Source organism: Hippopotamus amphibius, chromosome 11 (assembly GCF_030028045.1).
Source record: "Hippopotamus amphibius kiboko isolate mHipAmp2 chromosome 11, mHipAmp2.hap2, whole genome shotgun sequence".
NCBI lineage: Eukaryota > Metazoa > Chordata > Mammalia > Artiodactyla > Hippopotamidae > Hippopotamus > Hippopotamus amphibius.
In genome coordinates this window covers 6,981,473-7,004,809 of record NC_080196.1, presented here as the reverse complement: position 1 = coordinate 7,004,809, position 23,337 = coordinate 6,981,473, and the positions used below count along the sequence as shown (strand labels likewise).

The window sequence follows — 23,337 nt, the reverse complement described above, 5'->3', positions numbered from 1 at the left end:
TCTGCTTATCTACTGAAGCGCAGATTATATGAGCATTTGCATTTTCCTCTACTCTTGGCTTTATTGTGACACTGGCAAAGAACCACTAAGTTTTTGACTTTATATCCAGCAACTTAGACTATGGCTCTGAAGCTATCTTGGTATAATAATCATGTTTATAAAACAGTTAAGACTGGACATGAGCCAATGCAGAGCAGGGGCAGTCAGTCGATATTATCTTGGTTATTTTATGGTAACAAAACTCCCCAATATTTCAGTGGCTTAAGGCAAGAGAAACTTATTTTCACCCAAGCTACGTCTACTTCAGGACTGCTAGGGGCTCTGCTTTACCTGTTCTCATTCTAAGTCAAAGACTGGTCACTGATCACTGTCATTTGTCACTGTAGCAAAGGAGAAAGAAAGAAAACTTAGAGGATCTAGAACCAATAATAAATGCCCTGGCTTAGAAGTGACACATATTCTGTCCACTCACAGATCGTTGACCAGAGCTAGTCAAATGGCCCACCCAACCACGACGGGCATCGGACGTGTAATCATACCCTATGCTTAGAAGGTGAAGAGCTGGAAATATTTGATGAACAGCACTTATGACACTATAGCTGCTGAGGAGGCAGTGAAGCTTTCTAATATTTAGAACTGTTTACAGAGGATTGGTTTATCTTATGAATTGACAAACACTCCTATCAGTGTAGGGTTCCGATAGAGACTGAACTATCTCGTGTATTACAGAAAAGATTTCTAACTGAGCAAGGGACTGAATATAACACTGCTTCTTCAGTTTTGTCCTATACACCATCAGTATTTTAATTAGATGCTCTGTACTCCTCAACAAAATTTTAAAAATGCTCTTTTCTGAGGTCACTGACTATTTACAACTTTTTTGTTAATATTGTTATTTCTTTTAAGTTTTAAGGACTTCAAAACTCTTAGAATATCTTAGTAATTGTTATGAAAATGTTTAACTCTCCAAGTCTATGTCTGGGCCTCACCGGTATCTCTGTCTATATTTCTGTTTGAGAGTCTGGAGATCAGAAATTATGCCCTCAAAGATATTGTGCAAATGGAAGACTCGAGATTCTTTGGTTATAATGAGCAAAACTTGGGGGAGGAAGAGGTATGTCCTGATGAAGAGCCTGTCATGAGAAAATAGTAGACAGGGTGTGTGTGTGTGTATGTGAGAGAGAGAGAGAGAGAGAAAGACAGACAGACGGGCAGGCATTTGAGAAAATAAATTTGACAATATTTAAAACACGTTTGTGTATTACATATTTTTACATATATTTAACTATATGTTTAATAGAAAATAAAACTCTAAGTTAGATTTGTGGTGAGGTAGCATTAGGGCCTTTAATACGAAGCTGAAGAATTACAATTTATACAGTAAATATAAGGTGACAATATGATGTCAGGCAAGAAACAGCCCCCCAAGGAGCAAACAGTAAAGCTTATACTGAACCAAAGTTTCTGGTAACATTTTGTTTAGTGCCAGAGCTAAAAGTAACTTTTTATGATCAGAGCGCAAGGCAAAAAAGCTGGGCAAAAAAATGAAAGTAGAATTTTCCACATGATAGATAATATTTTTATACTAAATTCTGGATTTCATGATAAGGAAAATATGACCCTTTGACACTCAATAATGAACTTTTCTGTTAAATATCATAAGTGGCCCTTTATTTTTAAGGTTTTATCTTTGATTTTATTGGTTTGACTATGATATGCCTAGGTTTTGTTTTTCCTTTTTCTTTTGGGGATTTTCTGAGTTCCTTGGTTTTGTGGGTTGATGTCTTTCTTCAGTTTTGGAAAATTCTCAGCTCTTATCGCTTCAGAATTTTTTCTGCACCACTGTATTTCCCTTTCCCTTTTAGGACTCCAATTACGTGTTAGTTAGACTGTCTATTATTGTCCCGCAGGTCTTACGTGCTCTGATCTGTTGGGTTTGCTTCTCCCTTCCCTTAACTTATTTCTGCTTTTGTGCTTCAGTTGGGACTTTCCTATTGGCCTCTACTAGAGTCATCTATCCTTTTCCTGCCATGTCCATACTGTTAAGTCCATTCAATGAGTTTTTCATTTCAAGTATTTTATGTTTCTGTTCTAAATATATTTTAAGTTATCTCTTGAAATTTTCTTCCATTCCACTGGTTATTCCCATCTCCCCCTATTTCTTTATCCTAAGTATAATGATTGTTTAGAGTCTTTGTGTGTTAATTCTAACATCTGAGTCATCAGTGGGTCAGTTTCCATCGACTGTTCTCTTTTATCTGTGCATCACGTTTCTCTGCTTCTATGGATGTCTCATGGTTGTGTATTGTATGTTGGATATTACATATAAATGAATTGCAAAGACTGAAGCAGGAAATATTTATCCCTCACAAAAAAAGCAGTCTCTGTCAGGCAGCTAGGGTGAGGGGCTGATCTCTCTGATTACAGTTAAGCTAAGTTGGAGTTAGATTGTGGCTTTCGTTCGTTTTAATTCACCATTGGTTTCAAAAGTTTTCAAGTGCGGAAGATCCCTCCTTCCAGCTGGGCTTGGTATGCAGGCACTACATAACCGCTCTGCTCCCCAGTCCTGCCTTGAGGTCTTTGTGCCATGGAAGATCTCTTTCTGACTTTCAGCCTGGACCCGATTGCCCCCGTGATGCTGGACAAGAGCCCTAGAATTGAGAATCTGTAAATAGTAGGGACTCATTCTGTGTCTGGGCCTCATGTGCATTCAACATTCCACATGAGTCCAAGACAGTAAAACGTTCAGCCAGTTTCTCCTTTTACCTGCAAAATCTCTCACCCAACGACAGAACTGCTCCTTCACCTGTTCCCTGAGATTAAAGCTACCTCTAGTCCTAACTCATATATGAAGGGCTTATGCTTTCTGAGATTTAGTTTCCCCTAAATTTCTTTATGTCCTCAGATTCCCAAGGCATTCAAAAGTATACATAATTTGTAATTTAACTGGAGTTGTTTTCCCTTGTTAAAGTTAGAATTATGGTCATTCACGACCGTCTCCATCATAAGAAGAAGCAGAACTTTGAAAGCCTTCTGTTTTTGAAATTACTTTATCAACTCTTTTTTCTGAGTATGAAAACAATAATCATTCCAAATATTTCAGAAAATCCAGAAAATTGAAAAATACTTCGTCAATATGCATTTTCATCATTTTGTAAGACTTCCCTAATCCTTTTTGAGTTGCTTCAATTTAAAAGTATTTGGTGTCCAAGTGGAAGGAATTTTGCTCTCTCTTCCAATCCTCTGTGCAAACTTCAGCCTTCATAATTCTTGTTTGTTTCTTTTCTGATTGTTTTCTACTCTCCTTTCACATGCGCGCTCAAAGATATGGAAGGTCGAGCGCATCACCCTTATGTTATGCAATGAAATTCAGCTCCCTAGTGTCTCTTCCTTCAAAAAGAATGCCCTTCATGGTACTCAGAAAATAAAGATACTGTGAGGAAATTATGACCTCCAACTACCAGGACTTTGATGATGAGATAGCATTGGTGGTTGGGGGGAGACTGATTCATTTTTTTCCCTCATGATATAGCATCCAATTACAAAGCTACAGAAAAATATGGAAACATCACACTGTAGAATGGCTATGCAAATACTCAGGTTTGTGGAAAGAATCCTCTGAGAGGTACAATGAAACTTGGTGATCCTTTCTTACCAGAGAGAAAAAGAAATGAGTCCCAAGTTACACATTACAGGGCAAAAGATCTCTCCTACAACACACAGCAGGGGAAAGGCACTAAAAGAATAAATAAGATAACTGTTGTCTGGTAAATTCCTTCGTTTGATAACATATAGCTCTTGTCCTCCTTTTCAATCAATATCAGTGACTAGGTTTTGTCTTGTTCAAATACTTATTTCCGGGTTGCTGGGCGGAGGGGCTGTCAGAGTAATTGCATGTGGCACCCCTATCTTGTGAAGTAGGCTGAAGTGAAGATCCTTTTGTGCCTAAAGACTGGCTTCTTATTTACATTGCTACAGGTGACGCAATGCTGCCTGATGTTACGGGGTTATGTTTGGTGGCCTTGAACCATTTCTCATGCACAAAGTGATTTTGGTGTTTTACATGTGTACAGATGAGCGTCAACCTTAAATTATGCTTTTCTTCTTTATTAAAATAAACTATAATCTTTATATTTTATTTTATTTTATTTTTTTTAGAACTTTTATTGAGATACAGTTAATATACAATAAACTGCATATATTTAGAGTGTACAATTTGGTATCCCAATCTCCCAGTTCATTCCCCTCCAACCCTTCCCGCTTTCCCCACTTGGTGTCCATATAAAATAAACTATAATCTAAGTCATAGAAATAGTTGGGATAAAGTCGTAAGATTAATAATAATAATATTTATGTGCATTTTACATTTTTATGAACATTTTAATATTTTATCCAAATTGATAATTGCATCAACTCTGCGAGGAAGGTGCTTATATTCTTGTTTTTATGGTTGAGGATGTCTGAGTGCATGGAAACAGATACCAAAAGATAAGTGACTTGCCCAAGACCACAGGAAAACTAATGATAGAATTGGGTCAGTACTGGTCAACTTCTTACTTAATCTATTAATATTTTGAACATATCACTGAGTAAGATCCGGCTAGTATAAGAGGGGCATAAGTTTTCACTTCTAAATTCAGGGATAAAAACTGATGAAATATTGTAATAGCAGCAGTTCAACTTTCTTTTTAAAGGATGGTCAGAAACGTTTCTGACCCCATTTTTCCTCCTCCTCACTTAGCTTATATTCTCTTATCACAAGGGTTATTCACAGCCAACTAACCAAATGAAAAGTATGGGCTGATGAAGAAATTCTTTTGTCAGTAATTTGCGCCTAATGTTTTTAGCTCTCCCATGGGCTGTTGTAGAAAATGGTAAATCTGGTTTAAATGAAACCTGATCCTGTTAATGGTTTAATAGCAGCTGCCACAGGGTTATGGCATTTTTCAACAGATGCTTCTGCTTCATTTTAAAAATAAACTAAGTCTTGGAATATTTACATAAATCATATAAAATATGCCTACACACTTTTGGTTAAATATATTGTTATAAAATAGTCTTGGGCAAGTCTCTATCTTTGTCCATTTACAATTATTCACACAGAATTTAAAAAAAAACCCAAGGCTATACTCTGTGTTTTAAAAAAGATTGTTCATGTCTTGCATTTCGCTAAAAATTTTTTAAAGACTGAAGAATAGGCTCCACCTCTAGTCTGGGGACGTAAACCATCGACCAGTCAATCGGATCATTCCATCCGTGTTTATACCTAACACTATTTGCTTAGTATTGACAAATTGCTTATACAGTGATGTGCATTATAGTGTCAACTGAAATATACAGAGTAGTCACAAGATTAAATAGGACACTATTTTTCTTTGAAGAGGTAGACCTTGTAATAGGAATTCAAACTATCCTTATGCCTAGGATTCGTTTCTCTGGCGTGTGATAGTTTGTTCAACCATTTTTCTTTATAAGAAAAGCATTTCTTCTGTGCAACACACTTTGTGCTGGGTACACGAATGATACAAAGATGAATGACAGGCAAGTAAAACAATGACTATGACAAAAGATAGAGTTATACAAAGAGGTACAGCTCAAGCAAAAAGAACTGAAAGTACAGTATACCACTGTAGTTAACAGATTACAAGTTTGAGTCCTAAAGCTCATAAAGGGCAGAATTTTGAAATGGCAGGGTCGAATTTGTCTCATTTTGGAGTCCTATTTTCATGGTGGTATGTTTGCTCAATTAACCTTAGGCTGAAACGTTTATTTCTGCAAGTGCATCCAATGTTGAGTTTTTAAGGGCAAACAATAAAAGTGCAAACCAGCTCTTTACTTAACTGTAAATTATCTACAAGTGTTACTGACTATGATGTGTTTCTAAATACAAGCTCCGAATCTTGCCTTGTCCTAATGTCTGTCTAGGTACTCCCGCCTAAGAAGGATATGAAACCTGGCGCGGCTTTCCTGTTCGAAATTTTTCTCCTTCATGGGAAGTGTGCTTGTCTCTACCATGTTGTGGACTTGGGCAACCTTTCCTTTACATGATAACAATTTGGATGTAGTGGAGGGAAAATTCAAGTGTCCACTTCTCAGAGGACGCTATGACCAGAAGTTCGACAACTTCAGGAAAATTGAAGATCTGATTTGCCTGGACCTGGACCACTGGCTGTGCAATCTCTACTTTCAGTTTTGCAATACGATTTTGTGAGTTGGAAAAAGAATTTAAAAATTTTCCAGAGCTGCTTCTTTCTAGCCTTTAGCTTCTTTTCATGCTATTGAAAATTCCAGGATCATAAACCTATGAAAGTAACTACATCTTAATACTGATTTCTCATAATGTAGATTAAATTTATGTCTACAAACAGGAGGTAAAATTCTAGAGTTAGCAGAAATCTTGAGGATAATTTAATTCAAACTTCTATGTTATAAATGAGTCTGGACAGCCACCCAAATCCCCCGATTTCTCAGTTTACAGTCTGTTGCTGCTAGAGCAGACTGGTCTCACTAACGTGGGACAGGGGATATATTTCTTTCTTTTTTGTTTTTATAAATTTATTTATTTATTTATTGGCTGTGTTGGGTCTTCATTGCTGCACATGTTGTGACCAGAGGGGGCTGCTCTTCGTTGTGGTGTGTGGGCTCCTCACTGCAGTGGCTTCTCTTGTTGCAGAGCACAGGCTCTAGGCGCATGGGCTTCAGTAGTTGCGGCGCACAGGCTCAGTAGTTGCGCTCTCAGGCTCTAGAGCGCAGGCTCAGTAGTTGTGGTACAGAGGCTTAGCTGCTCCACGGCATGTAGTATCTTCCTGCGGCAGGGATTGAACCCGTGTCCCCTGCATTGGCAGGTGGATTCCTAAACACTGCATCACCTAGGAAGTCCTATATTTCTTTTTCTTTTCTTTTTTCTTTCTTTCTTTCTTTTTCTTTCTTTCTTTCTTTCTTTCTTTCTTTCTTTCTTTCTTTCTTTCTTTCTTTTCTTTCTTTCTTTCTTTCTTTTTCTTTCTTTCTGATCTTTATTGGAATATAATAGTTTTACACTGTTGTGCCAGTTTCCACTGTACAACAAAGTGAATCAGCTGTGTTTATACATATAACCCCATATCCCCTCCCTCTTGAGCCTCCCTCCCGCCCTCCCTGTCCCACCCTGCTAGGTCATCACCAATCATCGAGTTGGTATGTTATGCAGCAGCTTCCCACTAGGTAGTGGGAAGTGAATATATGTCAGTGCTACTCTCTCTAACGGGATATATTTCTTTACCGGAAGTTCTTATTGAGCTTCTGTTGTGTGTTGGCATCTGTTGTTCCAGGGGTACGAAAGAGATAGGTGTGGTCTCTGCCTTGAAGATGCTTGACATTTATTTGATGAGACCAACAACAGATACCCAATGACCCATATTTCCACAGGACGAAAGTGGTCATTGGAAGGCTCTCTTTGTCACACACATGGCTTCAATGTATGCTGCCTAGTTTACATCAAAAATTAAAACAAAATAAAACAAAACAAAAAACCACTTGGGCACCATTTATTTGTATAGGTCTGGCATTCTATTTTTTAATCAAGTATTTTAGCAGAAATGCTGCTTCATAAATACATTTTAGGCCAACACCATGGAGGATCCAAAAAAGAAAACGATAACACTCATGACATATGAAGCATTCCAACACATTTTTAGCTTACTTATTTTTGTCCTACACATCCAAATTTGTTCTACCTGTTTATATTGTTTTTCTGGGGTGCTTGTGTTGTAAAATGCTATGATTTATTTTCTTCCTTACCTATATGTTTGATTTTTTTTTTCAGTCTATCTACCTACCTACCTAACTGAAGGAACCACTAAATATGGATATTTTAAGGAAACACATGTAGTTTTGTCCTAAAACTCAGTAGCTATATATCCTTCTTATGTGGTGGTCTTCCTGTTTTCTATTTATTTTAAGTTTAGTTAACTGACATTTCCTCACTTTTAGCTAATTCAGTTATAATGTTCCGTTGAAATATCTTCTTGTCGCAATCTAGGCATGCTATTAAGAAAACCACTCTTAGATGAATATGCGTCTTTCCAGTCATTCTGGAAATAGTAGCATCCTAAAATAAATCTGGCTGTACATTAGAATCCTGTGGGAAGCTTAAAAAGTACTACAGCTTGAGTCCTGTTCCTAGATATTTTGATTCAATTGTTTTGAGGTGGACCTCAGGATCAGAAGTTTTTAAAACCTTCTAAGGATTAGAAAATTGTTATAAGTAAGTGTGAAAAAGAAGACCATTATAAATGAATCCAAAGGAGTTATTGAAAAATCACTCAAATTTTGAAGAAAACTGCAGAAAACCCTCAACAAAGTGCTTAACAAATTGATGACTTGAATACTGTACAAAGAGGTGAAAATGAAATGAAAACGAAAACATAGCCATTAAAGAAAATAAATTTTGATATTTATTAGGTAATGTAAAAGGCATTTATAATTTTTCACTAAATTTTTCATTGTTACCTAATGTTCAGTGTTTTGTAAATCACGGCATGGAAAATCAGCATTTTGGTTCATAAAAAATAATTTAGGTATTACAGATATTGATAATAAAGAGATAGATATTTATAAATTTTTTAAAATTTATTTATTTATTTACTGGCTGTGGTCTCTGTTGCTGCCTGTGGGCTTTCTCTAGTTGTGGTGAGTGGGGGCTACTCTTCATTGTGGTGCGCAGGCTCCTCATTGCCGTGGCTTCTCTTGTTGTGGAGCACAGGCTCTAGGTGCGGGGGCTTCAGTAGTCGTGGCACATGGGCTCAATAGTTGTGGCTCACGGGCTTAGTTGCTCTGTGCATGTGGGATCTTCCCAGGGCAGGGATTGAACCAGTGTCCCCTGCACTGGCAGGCGGATTCTTAACTACTGTGCCACCAGGGAAGCTCCTATATTTTATATTTGAGATAAAATCAGGAAGTGATGTTTAAAATTTACAAGATCAAGAGAAGAGATTATCTGATGAACAGCAATAGAATAACTTGATTTCACTAAAATCTACTTGATTTGAACACACTGCCAATTTTTTTCCTCTTGTTTTTTCTGACTCCCTGTTTAAAAAAAGAACTTTATGAAAACAGTAATATTATGATTTATCTGTAGAGCCCTCTGGTCATTATGCATTACAAATGGATATAATGGTCCACTAGCTTTCTTATTTGATAGACAATAACAGAAATTTTCTTCCTGTTTATATTTCAGGGGCAGTTGGGGAGGGGGAGTGAGTTCTACTCATGAGAATAGTACTGTTATTCAAGATGCATGATTTTCTGATTTTAAGGCAGAATAAGTATGAATGTAGATGCTTCTCTTTCATGAGGATGAAAACGAAAAATTCTTGTCTTGAAACCCTATTTTCCTCCATGTGAAATTCTGAAATATGTGGATTTTTTGGTGTGAGTTTTCTCAAATGCAAAAATTTCTGAACAAGTTAATTTTAAGTACTCCTTTTGGAGTTACTTAGGAAAAGAACAACTTGAGGTTGGGAAGAGAAAAGAGAGGCAAAGTAGATACTGGAACAGAAAAGTGGTTTTGCAATGCAGACGTAGAGATGAAAGGAAACAAGTGAAGTAGTGAAGTCCAGTCGGTTCCGATCATTTCCCTCCGGTGTCTTTTCACGGAAAGAAACTGCCACAGTCAGAGGGGCAGGCAGAGCCAGGGGGTATAGCTCAGCCATGACCTCATGTGCTACTAGGGGTAGAACTCAGGCTAATAACCCTGAGCTTTAAGGAGGACACTGGAAGCTGCTCTGATTCAACCCCCAGAGTGTGTGTGAAAGAACGTAAGACGGAAAACTGTACACGCAAGATAACCTTTAACTTTTTCCGAGAAAACCTTCTCTATCAATTCCTCCCTTTTCTGAATACTTCATTTCCTGTGTCATTGATTATTTCCACCAAGCATTTTACTATTAACCTTTTAAACATCGAGAGAAGTTGAAAAAATTGCATTCTGAGCTCCCCATATATTACCACTAGAGTCTACAGTCTGGTCATTTATTTTTGAACTTAAAATATTGTTTCTTGAAGATAGTAAATACTTACTAGTAAATGAATATTTGCTAATTTTATTCCAGCATGAATATTAGACACACAGTGTTATTTGGAAGAAGAAATTAAAGAAATTATAAGATAAAACAAAGAAACCAATAAACACATAAAACAATGACATTTTATGTAAACCTATTAATACAAAAAATGCAGTTTTTTGGTAATGAAACCAAACAAAAACAAATAGAAGTTCTGGAAAAAAGTGAATTCATCATTGACCTTTTGGATTTTGCAAATTGTATCGTTCTAGAGAAATACTTAGTTGTGTGTGTAATATTTTCAACCGTTTTGATAACAGGTCTATCTCTTAATAGGTAATTAAACTTCCTCTACATTTGGATGATCAGAAAGACCATGAAAGGCATATTCAGCTTCCTCCTGAATTTCCAGTTTGTTTAATGGCTGAAGCAGAGAAAGCAGAATCAGGTGTGGATGACACAGCTGGCCCTTCAGAGAAACAAACAGAGAACATTTGTGCCTCAAGGGGTGATGAAGCTAAACCCTCTTCACATTCCTCTCAAGGTTAGTTCACTTTTTACAAGCATTCTATTACTAATATTTCAAGTTTTGTTATATAAACCTGGAAAAGAACTAGTATTAGTGTATTTCTTTCTATACCATGCCATCAAAGAGAATATAATCATTAATGAGAATACTAATTTTCATATTGCATAATTATAAATTACATAATAAAATAGAAAATTCATTGAAACATAACTTGTTGCTCTAAAATTTTCTTGCATGCTCAGTGAAAGAGAATTGTTTTCAGAAAAAAGTTCTCAAATAATATAATTTATTTTACAAGACTTTGTTTTCAAAGACTGGTTTAATAAAACACAAGATAAGCAAATAACATTGTTTGAAATATTCAATGTACAAAAGTTTCCGTTTACAGAAGAGACACATTAGAGATTATTATTTTTTTGTAAAGAATTATTTCCTTTTCCAAAAGGAGATTTCCTTTTCACCTTTACCCGGTATGTATGTAATTATAAACAATATAGAATGTATCTTCTATGTCTTAAAAGTTTTTGTAAATATATCATACCTTACATCTGTTTTTGCAACTTTATTTTCTCTCAGTATTATCTTTGATTTACAGACACACACGTACAAACACACACTCACACACATATGTATTTCTGGTTTGTTGATTTTATTGCTGTATAGAATTTCTTTGCATGATTGTAACCGAGTTTGTTTATTCTTATTATTTATGTTGTTTTCAGTTTCACTCTATGGCAAACAAGACTTTAGCGATTATTCTTGGAAGTGTCCTCCTTGTGCTCACAGGTGTGACTTTCACGAGAGTATCTCTACAGGGAAAGGAATCACTGAGCAGGGCACACACATCCTAAGTTTACAGCATAGTGACACACTGCCATCCACAGTAGTTGTATGACTTTTCAACCCAACAGCTCTGTAGCAGAGTCTCTTTGACTCACATCTTTTCAATCCTTGTCATTCTCAGTTTTGGCAATTCAGTTGCAATGAAATGATCTCTGTTTTCATTAGAATTTCCTTGAATACAAGAAAGGGTTTCATGTATTTCTGTGGACTGTTTGGATTTTCTCTTCTGTGACAATGATCTGTTACTGTGTTTGCTCCACATTTTCTTTGGGTTATTTACTTATTTTTCTCATTGATCTGTAAGAGTTCTGGTGCTTTTTCTTTTTTTTTTTCTTTAGGTGGGGTGAATGGTAGGAAAGTATTGATATCTGACTCAATTTTTGATTTTTATTGATTAGTCAATCATTTATTATTAATCTTTTTATAGTTTTTTTTCCCTTCAGATCTTTATTGGGGTATAATTGCTTTACACTGTTGTGCCAGTTTCTGCTGTACAGCAAAGTGAATCAGCTGGATTTATACATATATCCCATTAATTCATCAAAAACTAATGATTAACTTCATCTAAAACTGATTGGATTACCATTGTCATATTATTGTATTATTTTTCAAATGCATTTCCTTCCCTTACAGTTTTATTCAACAGGCAATACATTTAAACTGTTTGAAATAAAACCCACCTCCCACTGCTGCTCTCCCAGCAAACTAGTTGTTCTCCTTGGAGGAATCAGTGCTTTTCGTGTATTATTCAATAGCTATTTTACATATCTATAAGAAAATATATAAAAATACTATTATAATTTTAAAATAACATGAAATCTATCGTTACATTCTTCTTTTCATTCCTAATATTAAGACCTGCCTTGTTGTTCATTTTTAAAAAATATACAATTGCTCATTTGCCTCCATGAAGACTCTTGATTTTTTGTTTTCTCTGCATTTATATTCTTAGCCTTATTATCTCCTCACTCATTTTCTTCAGATTTTCTTTGGGGTTACTTTTAAAACCTCCTTGATTTGAAAGCTTAACTCATTTATCTTCAGTTGTTATTTATCTGATGTGTGAAATCACCAATTGTGGCTGGATCTGTCCATTTCTCTTGCAATTCTGCCAGATATTGCTTTCTATATTTTAAATCAGTTGTTAAGTGCATTCAAGTTTATGGTTGTTATAGTTTTTATGATGTTCTCATTTCTTTTATATAGAAGTAGTCTCTCTGCTCGTCTATGAATGTTTTTGGATTTACATTCTAGTTCTTCTGATGCTAATTCTACCATCTGATTTTTTTGATAAATGTTTTCACAGCATATACTATTTTTATTTAAAAATTTAAAATTCACCTGTGGCACTCTTTTGGGTATATCTTTTTTAACAGCATAAATCTGAATTTTATTTTTGTACTTGAGGCAAGTAGATAATGTGTCTTTTAATAGGTAAGTTTAAACTTTTTGTGATTATTCCTATTACTCTTCTATTTGTACTTGATAACATTTTATTTTGCATTTTATGTTTACCATCCTATTTCTTTGCCTTTAAAGAATACTTTTTCTTGAATTTCTCTTTAACTCAAAATAATATTCTTTATTTTATTTTTCTTCTTTTGTTTTTAATCTATACATTTTATTGTTATTTTAGATGTTATCTTTAATTTTCTTATCTATATATTTAACTATAATCTTTAAAACTAACTTTATTCAATACTTCTTTTCTATTCTGAGTGTGACAATGACCTTTAGTACTCTTTAACTACTCATTAGACACCTCTGTGTTCTCTTCTGTTATTGTTGACTATACTTTCCATTTCACTTTTTTTTTTACTCTCATTATAAAATTATTTTACTGACACATTTGGTCAGTATCTGTGCTTTATAATATTTTAATATAGCATGTCTTCGGCCTGCTTCTATTTTTCTTCTTGTTGAAATAAATCTTTAGTAATTCATTTAGAGTTTGGATCTGTGTGTGGTAAACTCTCTTAGTCATTGCATGTCTGCAAAAGTCTATTTTTCCTCACTTTTGGTAGATCATTTTTCCATGCATAAAATTCTAGGATACTTATAATGTTCCCTCACTGTTTTCTCCACTGTCTTCTTGTGTCTATTGTGGCTGATGAGAAATCGGTGTTAACTGGATAGCCACAGATGGGTTGTGGGAAGGAAGGCGAGTGATGTATTTCACTTTCTATTTTAGGCAGATCCCTCAGGTAATTTTTGAGAGGGTTTATCTGAGAAAGGCATGACTAGAAACAGATCAGTTAGGAAAAATTTGGAGCAGTGCAGGCAAGAGATGAGGGGCCAAATTAGGGCAGCGATCGTAAAGCTGGAGAAGAGAGTACAAATTTTTAAAGCATTAAAGGGGGGAAGTAGGATGACCTTAGGACTAAAAATAAGAATGTTCCTGTTAATTGGATATGGGTGGCGAAGAATTAAGGGCGATTCCTAATTTTTTAGCCTGGGTAGATGTCAACCATCAGATAACAGGAAATAAAGGGGCGGGGGACGAGATTAGAAGGAAAACCACTAGCTTAGTTTTGGATCTGCTGAGTGTGAGATACCTGTATTACATCCAAGTAGAAATGTTCAGGAGATCTTTGGGAAAATGCATGTGAAACTCAGGAGAGAGATGGAAGTTGGGAAGGAGAAAATGTCCATTAGAGAGGCATAGACACCTAGACTGTAACCGAAACTGCTAAGTGGTAGATTTCAACCTGGAAGAGTGTGTAGAATGATGGAAGTGTTGGGATGAGGGCATAGCTCAGGAAAACAGCAATGTTTCAGAAGGATGTTGGATCGCTGCTATAATCAGACCCAAAGCCGGAACTATTTGACTTCTTAGGTGACATCCACCTTCCTTGTCTCGTTCTGCCAGTCGCTGGGCAGCACAGAGCTTCATATTCAATTTCCAGTGATAAACGTTTCTTAAGTTGTGGCTGGAGTTTTCCAAATTCCTCGGAGATAAGCCTTGTTGGGTCAAGTAAAACTCCCCTGCTTGTTAGGCTCAATTCCTAGAACCCCGCTTCCTTACCTAGTGGACAACTTCAGCACAAGCCCTGGGCTTCCGTATTCACACCTGTCCTGTTTCTCTGGGAGTAAAACCATTATCCCCAGCCAGTGATTACTGAGACACCACCACCTCCAGAGAACTCAGTGTCATTTTATAGAGTCATGGATACCTGGAAAGGTTATATTGAAATTTTATACACAAAATTCATATATGTTGAATTATGTTAGCTGGCTTGAAACAAATATTTGTGACACTAAATTAGAAATGAGGTATATATTGAAGCTAGGTAATAAATGCCAACGCTATAAGGCAGCTTGATTAGAGTCTATTGTGACTCACACCTGAGAACTTGGATTGGCTCTACTCTTAGCCTGAGAAGGTAGGAGGTGACCGATGTCGTGGTCTGGTTTTAGAGAATAATACGTAGAGCTTGCTGTCCTCAACACGCATACCTCTGAGCTGCCTGTAAGCACTCTGTGTTGGCGTTTAATAGGTTTAAAGGCTTTGATTTTTTTGTTTTAAGTGCAAATATCGTAGGCAGACAACAATGGGTGTGCTGTTGTGGATATAGATGCTCAGTGCGGGGAAGGGGAAGGTGGAGAGGTGGGGGTGTAAGCTGCTGGCAGTCTCAGAGTAGAGAATGCCATGTAGTTTGTTTAAATATCAAGTTCAAAGGTCCAGTCAACTCTAAAGCCGTTGTAGGGGACACTAAAAAAAATGTGCATATGAAATGTGGGTTTCTCCCTCCCTCCTTCCTTCCTTCCTTTCTTTTTTTCCCCCTTAATGTTTTAGGATTAAGTATGGAGCTAAAAATCTTATTTTAGAATTTTTAACTTTAGAGAAAGGAGGTTCTGGTTTAACAGTAGTAATATTTCAGTGAAACTGACATTTTAACCTAGTTTTAGGATCCTGAGCAGAAGATTAGAAGCAATTACTCTTAGACCATTTTTCACTAGATCATTTTTGCTTTCTAGTATTTCCTCAGGGTACCGTGGCTGTATTTTCCACATCTACTGCCCTGTGTTCTGAACTTGGCTTTTAGAAGTTTGCTCCCAGTTCCCTTAAAAGGAGGACAGGTGATACTCCAAGAAATATAAACACTGACGCATTCAATATGAGAACACTGTATACCATGAGAGGGAGAGTCTTTTATGCTTTAGGAAAATGCTTTGGAAAAGGTTAATTATCATTTGCTGTGCTCTGATCTCGGAAACTAATATGAGCCTCACGTTCAAAGACTACACAGGGAACTTCTGCCCATATTCTGAATAGATTAACACAAAAACAAAACATAAAAATCTCTTCGAATGCCTGTCTCTAGTATATTGCATATATTTATTTATTTTTCTTGGAGGCTTCCTAGACATAGTATTAGCAGTTAATATCCCCCATGGGTTTGTTTTCTAATATCTCTGGGCTGTGGTACAGTTTGCTGTTTCTGCCACTGATATGTTCTCAGAGATTTAATAATGGGTAAACAAACACAACATGTGGTAATTCATTTCAAATTAAAAGTTTATTAAACTCTGGCTTGATGGCTTTCTGGCTATTTACAATTAAAGGAGTGAACCTTAGGGAAGGGGTGAGCCCATGATGTGTTCGTGGCTGCAAAGTTTCTATCTGAGAAATATGTTTGTGATCTTCCACAAGCTGTCCCACATTGATAGGCTCCACGTGTAACCTGCTGAGTCCACTACAGTCCCCAAATCATGACAAAGTGCCGTTAATGTTCACTTACAGCACATTTGTGCATGCCTGCGGCAGCACACATGCGCAGGCACATACACACACGCACGCACACGTTAAGATGATTCTGAATTTGATCCCATGGTTGTTGTTTTAAGTGGGGATCAACCTTGCAAATAGGTGGATGCCTGAGGCCAGAAAATATTTATGAGCAATGAAAGGCTGGAAAAAATGACCCATGATATAACTTTGGGGTTATCACTTTTTTTTAGGCTGCTTTAGTTTTTAGGGGGCAGACAAGGGAAACATTTGTTCTGCTTGATAATTTTGTTTTGCATGTGCCTACATAGCATGAACAGTGGTCGTTGGCGAGGTCTATGTGTGTTTTGTGATGCACAAATTCAATTCGGGAGAGGTTTATTGTGTAACCACTGTCAGCAAAACATGCTGCTAAGTGCCGGGCGGTTGTCCACCAAAATAACATGCGATCCTCTACCTCCGGGGGCTCCCAGGAGCCCAGGCCTACTCCACCCCTCAGATGTGTGTATGTCCACACGCTGACTAGATGGTGGGGAGACCTGCCAGCACTCTAGTTGCCTGCAGGACCAGCAGGCCTTCTGGGAGACTTCATGCTTGGAGAAGTGATGCAGATGCAATTGGCGAAATAACAAAGATTTGGTTGTTAGGTGAGGGGGGCAATGATGGGAAATGTATGCTCTCGGTCAATCAGATTTGTTCCCCATCAGTCATCTCACGGTGGGATTTCCAGGGAGAGGGGAACTTCACGGAAACACCAGCCAACCCGCTTAAAAGAACCTTTTCATTGAAATTCTTAAGTCCTGGGAGTATGCTATGTATTATGGTACATACTATCCCATGAGAAAATGTGGCATACTGTGTACGTGTACTGTGTTCTATATACTACACTTTTGCAGTTCAAGGTGTTACAGAGACCACTGTGGGATGAGATAGGTGAGGAGATCATGGGCTCAGGTGAGACCTGCTGGTGGGCTTCTGGAAACAATTGGCTAAGTTTTGGGAGGCAGTTGAAATTTACCTGAACTTCTTTTTTTTTAATACAGCCTCATTTAAGTCATGTATTAGTATAATCTGGGGAAATATGTGTTCATTTTGCATTTCTTTGGGGTAAAAGAAAAGCCACGAGAAAAGTTTAGAGGTCAGAACGGTACAAAGTATATTTGAAAAACTGAAAGGAACCACTGGATTTCAGCAAACGCATGGAGATCGATTTGGGCAAGGAGTGCTTTAAGGGAAGAAATCCGGTTGCCTTAAACTTAAATTTGAGTCAACAGGATTTGTTAGGTGAATAGTTGTGTCATAAAGAAAAATGTGAAAATTAGAGTCAAGAGTATTTCTATCTCAGGTATCCAGGAAAATAGTATTGCCCTTATCAGAGATGAAGTTCCCAAAGGAGCTGACCAGTTGGTTTTGGTCAGATTGAGTTTAAAATGTTGGGGAAATTAAGACTGACTATCTTGGAGTTGAAAAAGTAGATTTAAAGCCCAGGAGGGACATATGGGCGTCCTCCTCTCAGGGGTGGGGTCAAAGCCACAGGAATGGATGAGTTTACCAAGGAAAAGAAGAGTGAACAGCCTGTAGGATAACCTTAATTTAAGGGACAGATGGGAGACAAGGATAAATTGCAAAGGAGCAATCGGAAAAAGCAGAGGAAGGACCAGGAAGTGTGGCATCATGGAGACCACGGAATTTTAAGAGTCTCAAGAACAGAGAGGATGGTCACATCAGTAAAATACTCTGTTGTAGTGCTACTCATACTTTTTTTTTTTTGGCCAAAACTTTCACTTTTCATTTTTTAAAGTATATTTGATGTACAATAATTTGTAAGTTACAGGTATATGATATAGTGATTCACAATTTTTAAAGGTTATACTCCATTTGCAGCTATTATAAACTGTTGGCTATATTTGCCATGTTGTACAATATATCCTTGAAGCTTTGTTTATACTAAGAGTTTGTATTTCTTAATCTCCTACTTCTCTATTGCCCCTCTTTCCCTCTTCCCACTGGTAACCATTAATTTATGCTCTACGTCTGTGAGTTTGCTGCTTTTTTGTTATATTCACTAGTTTGCTGTGTTTTTAGATTCCACATGTAAGTGATATCATACAGTATTTGTCTTTCTCTGTCTGACATTTCACTTAGCATAATATCCTCGCAGTCCATCCATGTTGCCGCAAATGGCAATATTTCACTCCTCTTTTGACTGAGTAGTATTCTGTTGTGTGTGTATGTACATGTATATACACGCACACACACATATACATAATACATCTTCTTTATCCATTCCTCTGTTGATGGGCACTTAGGTTGCTTCGATATCTTGGCAATTGCATTCACAGTTTAATGTGTACAAATCCCCCAAGGATCCAGTTAAAATGCAAAATCTGATCTGGTAGGTCAGAGACAGGCTTTTGATTCTGCAGTTCCCACATGACGCGTATGCTGCTGGCCCACGCACCTCACTTCGCCTCAGCAAGGCTCTGGGTGATGGACTAGGATAAAGATGAAAAGATAGTTCGCTTTGCCAGTAAGATGCATTTTGATGTCTATTGATAGAATATATAAGAAATGAGGGCACAAACCAAACTGCAGTGACCAGAGGAATGGGCAGAACAAGGAAATGAAGGCAGTACATATGGAAGAGGCTCTTGAAAATGAGACGAAGGCGAGCATTTTAAGAGTAGCTTAACTCTTGACTCCATGTGGGTTGAGGGAGATTTGCTGTATTTTTTAGGATGGACACTTACCCCTCATTTCATAAAAAATGGGGAACGGTCTGGAGGAGGAAGTTGAGAAAGCAAGAGAAAAGGAAATTTGGGGGATGAATTCCCACTGTGAGCAAGATAGATGGGAGAGGTGAGTATTGGGAAGGAGAAGGGACGATTCTTCCTCTGAAGTAAGAATAAAGGAGAAAATGCAGAGTAGATTTTAAAAAACTCTGCAATATTTTCTATATAAGAAAAAGTTAAAAAATAAGCAACAACAGCAAATTTTTAAAATAAATTTATTTATTCATTTATTTATTGGCTACATTGAAACTGCACTGCTATGTGCAGGCTTTCTCTGCTTGTGGTGAGTGGGGGCTACTCTTGGTTGTGGTGCACGGGCTTCTCATTGTGTGGCTTCTCTTGTTGTGGAGCACGGGCTCTAGGAATGCGGGCTTCAGTAGTTGTGGCTCGTGGGCTCCAGAGCACAGGCTCAGTAGCTGTGGTGCACAGGCTAAGTTGCTCTGTGGCACGTGGGATCTTCTGGGACCAGGGGTTGAACCTGTTCCCCTGCATTGGCAGGAGGATTCTAAACTACTTTGCCACGAGGGAAGTCCAATAGCAACTTTTAAAGAAAAAAAATCTTTGGGATATTTAGGAAAAGGACTACATCACTGAGGAACAATGATGTCATTTCGGAATTTTAATTTTAAGTGTCTTAATCTTATAAAACATTTTCCCTCTGGCCCCTCTCAAGGTAAACTATTGTTTTCATAGTTGTTGTAGGTTTTGGCTTGAGGACAAAATAAGAATGCAGAAATAAAGCTCTGACACCTTCTGGAAAGGCTGAGCCACCCAAGTGTAGAAAAGCATCTACTCTGAGATGACACGAGACAATTCCAGAGCTCATTTCTTATCTAACATTATTTTTAAAAAATTGGGACTAAATTTTCTTGTTTGCATTCGGGTCAGTGATATAGGGGTCAAGTATACACTCTCTGGGATTCCCGTAAGACTAGTACCAGGTAGCCAGGAACCCCAATTCAAAGGACCTTTAAAATAACATACTTCAACTCCAGTATCTGATGATCTCCTGCTTCAGGCTATGATCCTGTGTGGGTGCTCCACGCCAGACATGTTTCCTTGCCACTAGGTCGCTCATCCATCTTTGGAAGTATCCTTTCTTGGGAGTATAGATACTGAATGAGGCCATGGTCTCCTTTTCACTAGAGCTTTCTCATCAATGCTTCTAAAGAGACACTATTGATTATTGAATTATGTGCCGCATATGTTGAAATCAATGAATATTATGTGAGCTTTTAGTATAAAAATAGACTACCCAAACCAAAACCAAACTGATTTTTTAAAAAAAGTTAAGTCCCACTCAAAATCAACCAAAATGTTAATAAATTCTAAAAGAAGTCTATTCATATTTAAACACAGTTTTGCCTATACCTGTGGTTCCACAAACCTAATAAAACAATGCTTCTTAACTTTGCCTGCACATTGAATCTTCTTTAGAGTTTTGAACAAATATTCACGTCTGGGCTCTGCCCCAGAACAAAGGTATCAAATTATCCAGGGGCAAGGCCTGGACATCATTATTCTTAAAAACCTTCTCCCAGTGATTCTAGAGTGCAGCCAGCATTGAGAAGAACTGATGTGCAGCTGCAGAGTGCTCTTGTTTTCTTCAATTCCTTGAAATACAGCAAGGCGATTTCCACCGAGGATATTCCTTCATGCTGTTTCCTCTATCTGGAAGAGTCATTAACTGCCACTAACTTTTTACCCTTCATAATCTAGCTTAAAACTTCCCTCTCAAGGAGGCCCTGTCCAATGCCTCTATGACTTACCCCAATGTTCTTTCCCTTTATACCAAGAATGCATTCATTTGTAGACCTCCCTGTCTTAGACTACAAGTCTTGTGAAGGTAGGAACCAAATCTGCTTGGGCTACCGTTGTGTCTGGCACATAGCAATTGCTCAATCAAGATTTGTTGAATAAATAAGTGTGAATTCATGTACTCCTTAGGCCACTGTGGATTGGCCAAGCCAAGAAATACAAAGGAATTATTTTCATGTGGCCACTGTACTATAGAGGGGAAAGCAACATGGTCTTGACGTCAGAACACCAGTGCGAATCACAAGTTTACTACTTAGTATTTGAAACCTCTGTGAAACCTCTCTGAGATACCTTCATCGTGTGTGTAAAATAAGAATTGTAATAGCCGAATTTTCTACTTTCAGGCTTGTGGGGAGAATCAAGTAAGAGAATAAATGTTAAAGTGATGTCATGAAGCTTTTAATTTGGTCTAATTATATTGTGTTACCTGAAACTGCTCTCTGTCACAAAGCAGAAATTCTGGAGTTCTGTCTAGTGTTGTTGTCTGAAGATGAGAAAGAGGGCAAGGTGGCCTAATTATGGTATAAGTTGTAGCCTTGCTGTGGAGGGTACACTCTTATTAAGGACCTTCAGACTGTTGTGCTCTTCCTTTATGCCTTGAGATGAAACCTAAAGGTGCTTCTGAAGGCACTAGCTCTGTCCTCACCTCAGTGCCCCATTTACTTGGCTAAGTCTTGGAAATTTACCATCAAGAGGTGTGGCTGGACTGCCAACTCCATGAAGGCAGGGCTCTTTGTTTTGTTTATTCACGTACTCAATGCCTATAGCAACACTGACACATCGTAGGTTCTCAGCGAACATTTGCTGAATGGATAAATGGGTGCGGCTCTGGGTGCCATCTGGGCTTACAGCTCCCTTCTGTGAGAATAAGTCAAGCAGTTTATTTACTTTATTTTTCAAACTAACATACAGTGAAATTAACTTGTTTAGAGTATTCAGTTCTTTGTAATTTAGTACCTGTGTAGTTTTATGTCACCACTACCAGGGTCAGGATCAAGAACCATTCCGTTACGCAAACCACCTCCTTCGTGCTATCTGTGTGTTGCAGGCACACCTTACTCACTCCCAGCCCCAGCCCTAAGCCCTGATACCCACTGATCCCTTTCCATCATTATAATTTTGTTTTTTCCAAGTTGTCATACCATATGTAATCTTTTATTGACACTGCCTGCTTTTAGTTAACATAATGCCTTTGAGATTCAACCAAGTTGTTGTACGTATCAAGAGTTCATTCCTACTTATGGCCGAATAATATTCTATTACATGGACATACCATAGCTTATTTATCTGTTCACTCATTAAAGCATGTTCAGATTGTTTCTATTTTTGGCTATTATGAATAAAGTTGCTATAAATATTCATACACAAGTGACTGTGCGAACATAGTATTTATTTCTCCAGAACATATACCTTGAAGTGGAATTGCTGGGTTGTATGGCATTTGTATAATTAACATTATAAGAAACCACCTAACCATTTTACAGAGAGGCTGCACCATTTCGCATTTCCACCAGGAACATGTGAGAGTTTCAGTTGCTCTGCCTCTGCATCAGCACTTAGGATTGTCAGTTTTTTAAAAAGTCATTGTTATTTGTATTCAAATTAAATCCCAAATTGTGATTTCGATTGGTATTTCTTTAATGGCTAATACTATTGAACATCTTCATACTTACTTATTTGCCATCCATATATACTCTTTGGTGACGAATCTGTTCAAGTCATTTGCCCATGTTTAAATTGGGTTTTTAATTTTTTTTTTTTTATTGTTGAGTTTTGACAGTTCTTTATACATTCTGGGCACAAATCCTTTGTTGCATATGTCGTTTGTAAATGCTTTCTTCCTGTCTGTAGTTTGACTTTTAGCTTTCTTAAGTGTCTTTCACAGAGAAAAAGTTTTGAATTTTGTTTAAGGCCAAGTTACCAATTTTTTAAATGGATTGTACATTTGATATCTCACCCGTGAACTCTTTATCTAACCCTCTGTCATGTTTTCTTCTGAAAGTTTTCTCGTTTTACATTTTATGTTTAGAGCAATGATCACTTTGAAGGTAAATTGCTTTTTGAATAAGGTATGAGGTTGCAGTTGAGGGTTTTGTTTTGTTGTTTTTGTATGTGAAGGCTCAGTTTTTCTAACATTATGTGTTGTGAAGCCTATTCTTTTACCACTGAATTGCCTTAGCACCTTTGTCAAAAATCAATTGGATATATATGTGTGGTTCTATCTCAGTGACTTTTTAAGTGCCATGCGAAAAGAGTTCTGCTCAGTATATACTGTTATGCCCCATCTAAGCAGTGAAGTAAGGCAGGATGGAGGGCAAATTAATTGATAGCAGTGAGAGAAGAACCACAGATGGAAAGCAGCTCAGGCCCATAAAACTGCAACTAAGAAGGGGGAGCCCTGGACAAGCTGGTCACTAGAGCTTAGTTAGTGCGTTCATTCATTAAGAGACCTACTGTGTGAGCACTCTTAGCTAGTTTTAGACAAATCTACATGCCATGTTCCCCAAAGACTTTAGCCACTGTTCCCTCACATGTAAGATAAGAAAAGCAAGTTTCAGACACTATTAATTATTCCAGGCCATA

At 37.4% G+C, this 23,337-nt stretch overlaps 1 protein-coding gene across 1 annotated transcript in view; it reads left to right on the top strand.

Moving 5' to 3' along the window:
* LOC130831595 (orofacial cleft 1 candidate gene 1 protein-like) overlaps positions 1 to 23,337 on the top strand; it is a gene marked incomplete at its 5' end in the record, with an annotated part of 175,328 nt that overhangs the window by 82,856 nt on the left and 69,135 nt on the right. Inside the window, one exon of the mRNA XM_057699860.1 lies at positions 10,456 to 10,587. Within this exon, the coding sequence (XP_057555843.1) occupies positions 10,456 to 10,587 (132 nt within the window). The remainder of the gene's footprint in view (positions 1 to 10,455; positions 10,588 to 23,337) is intronic.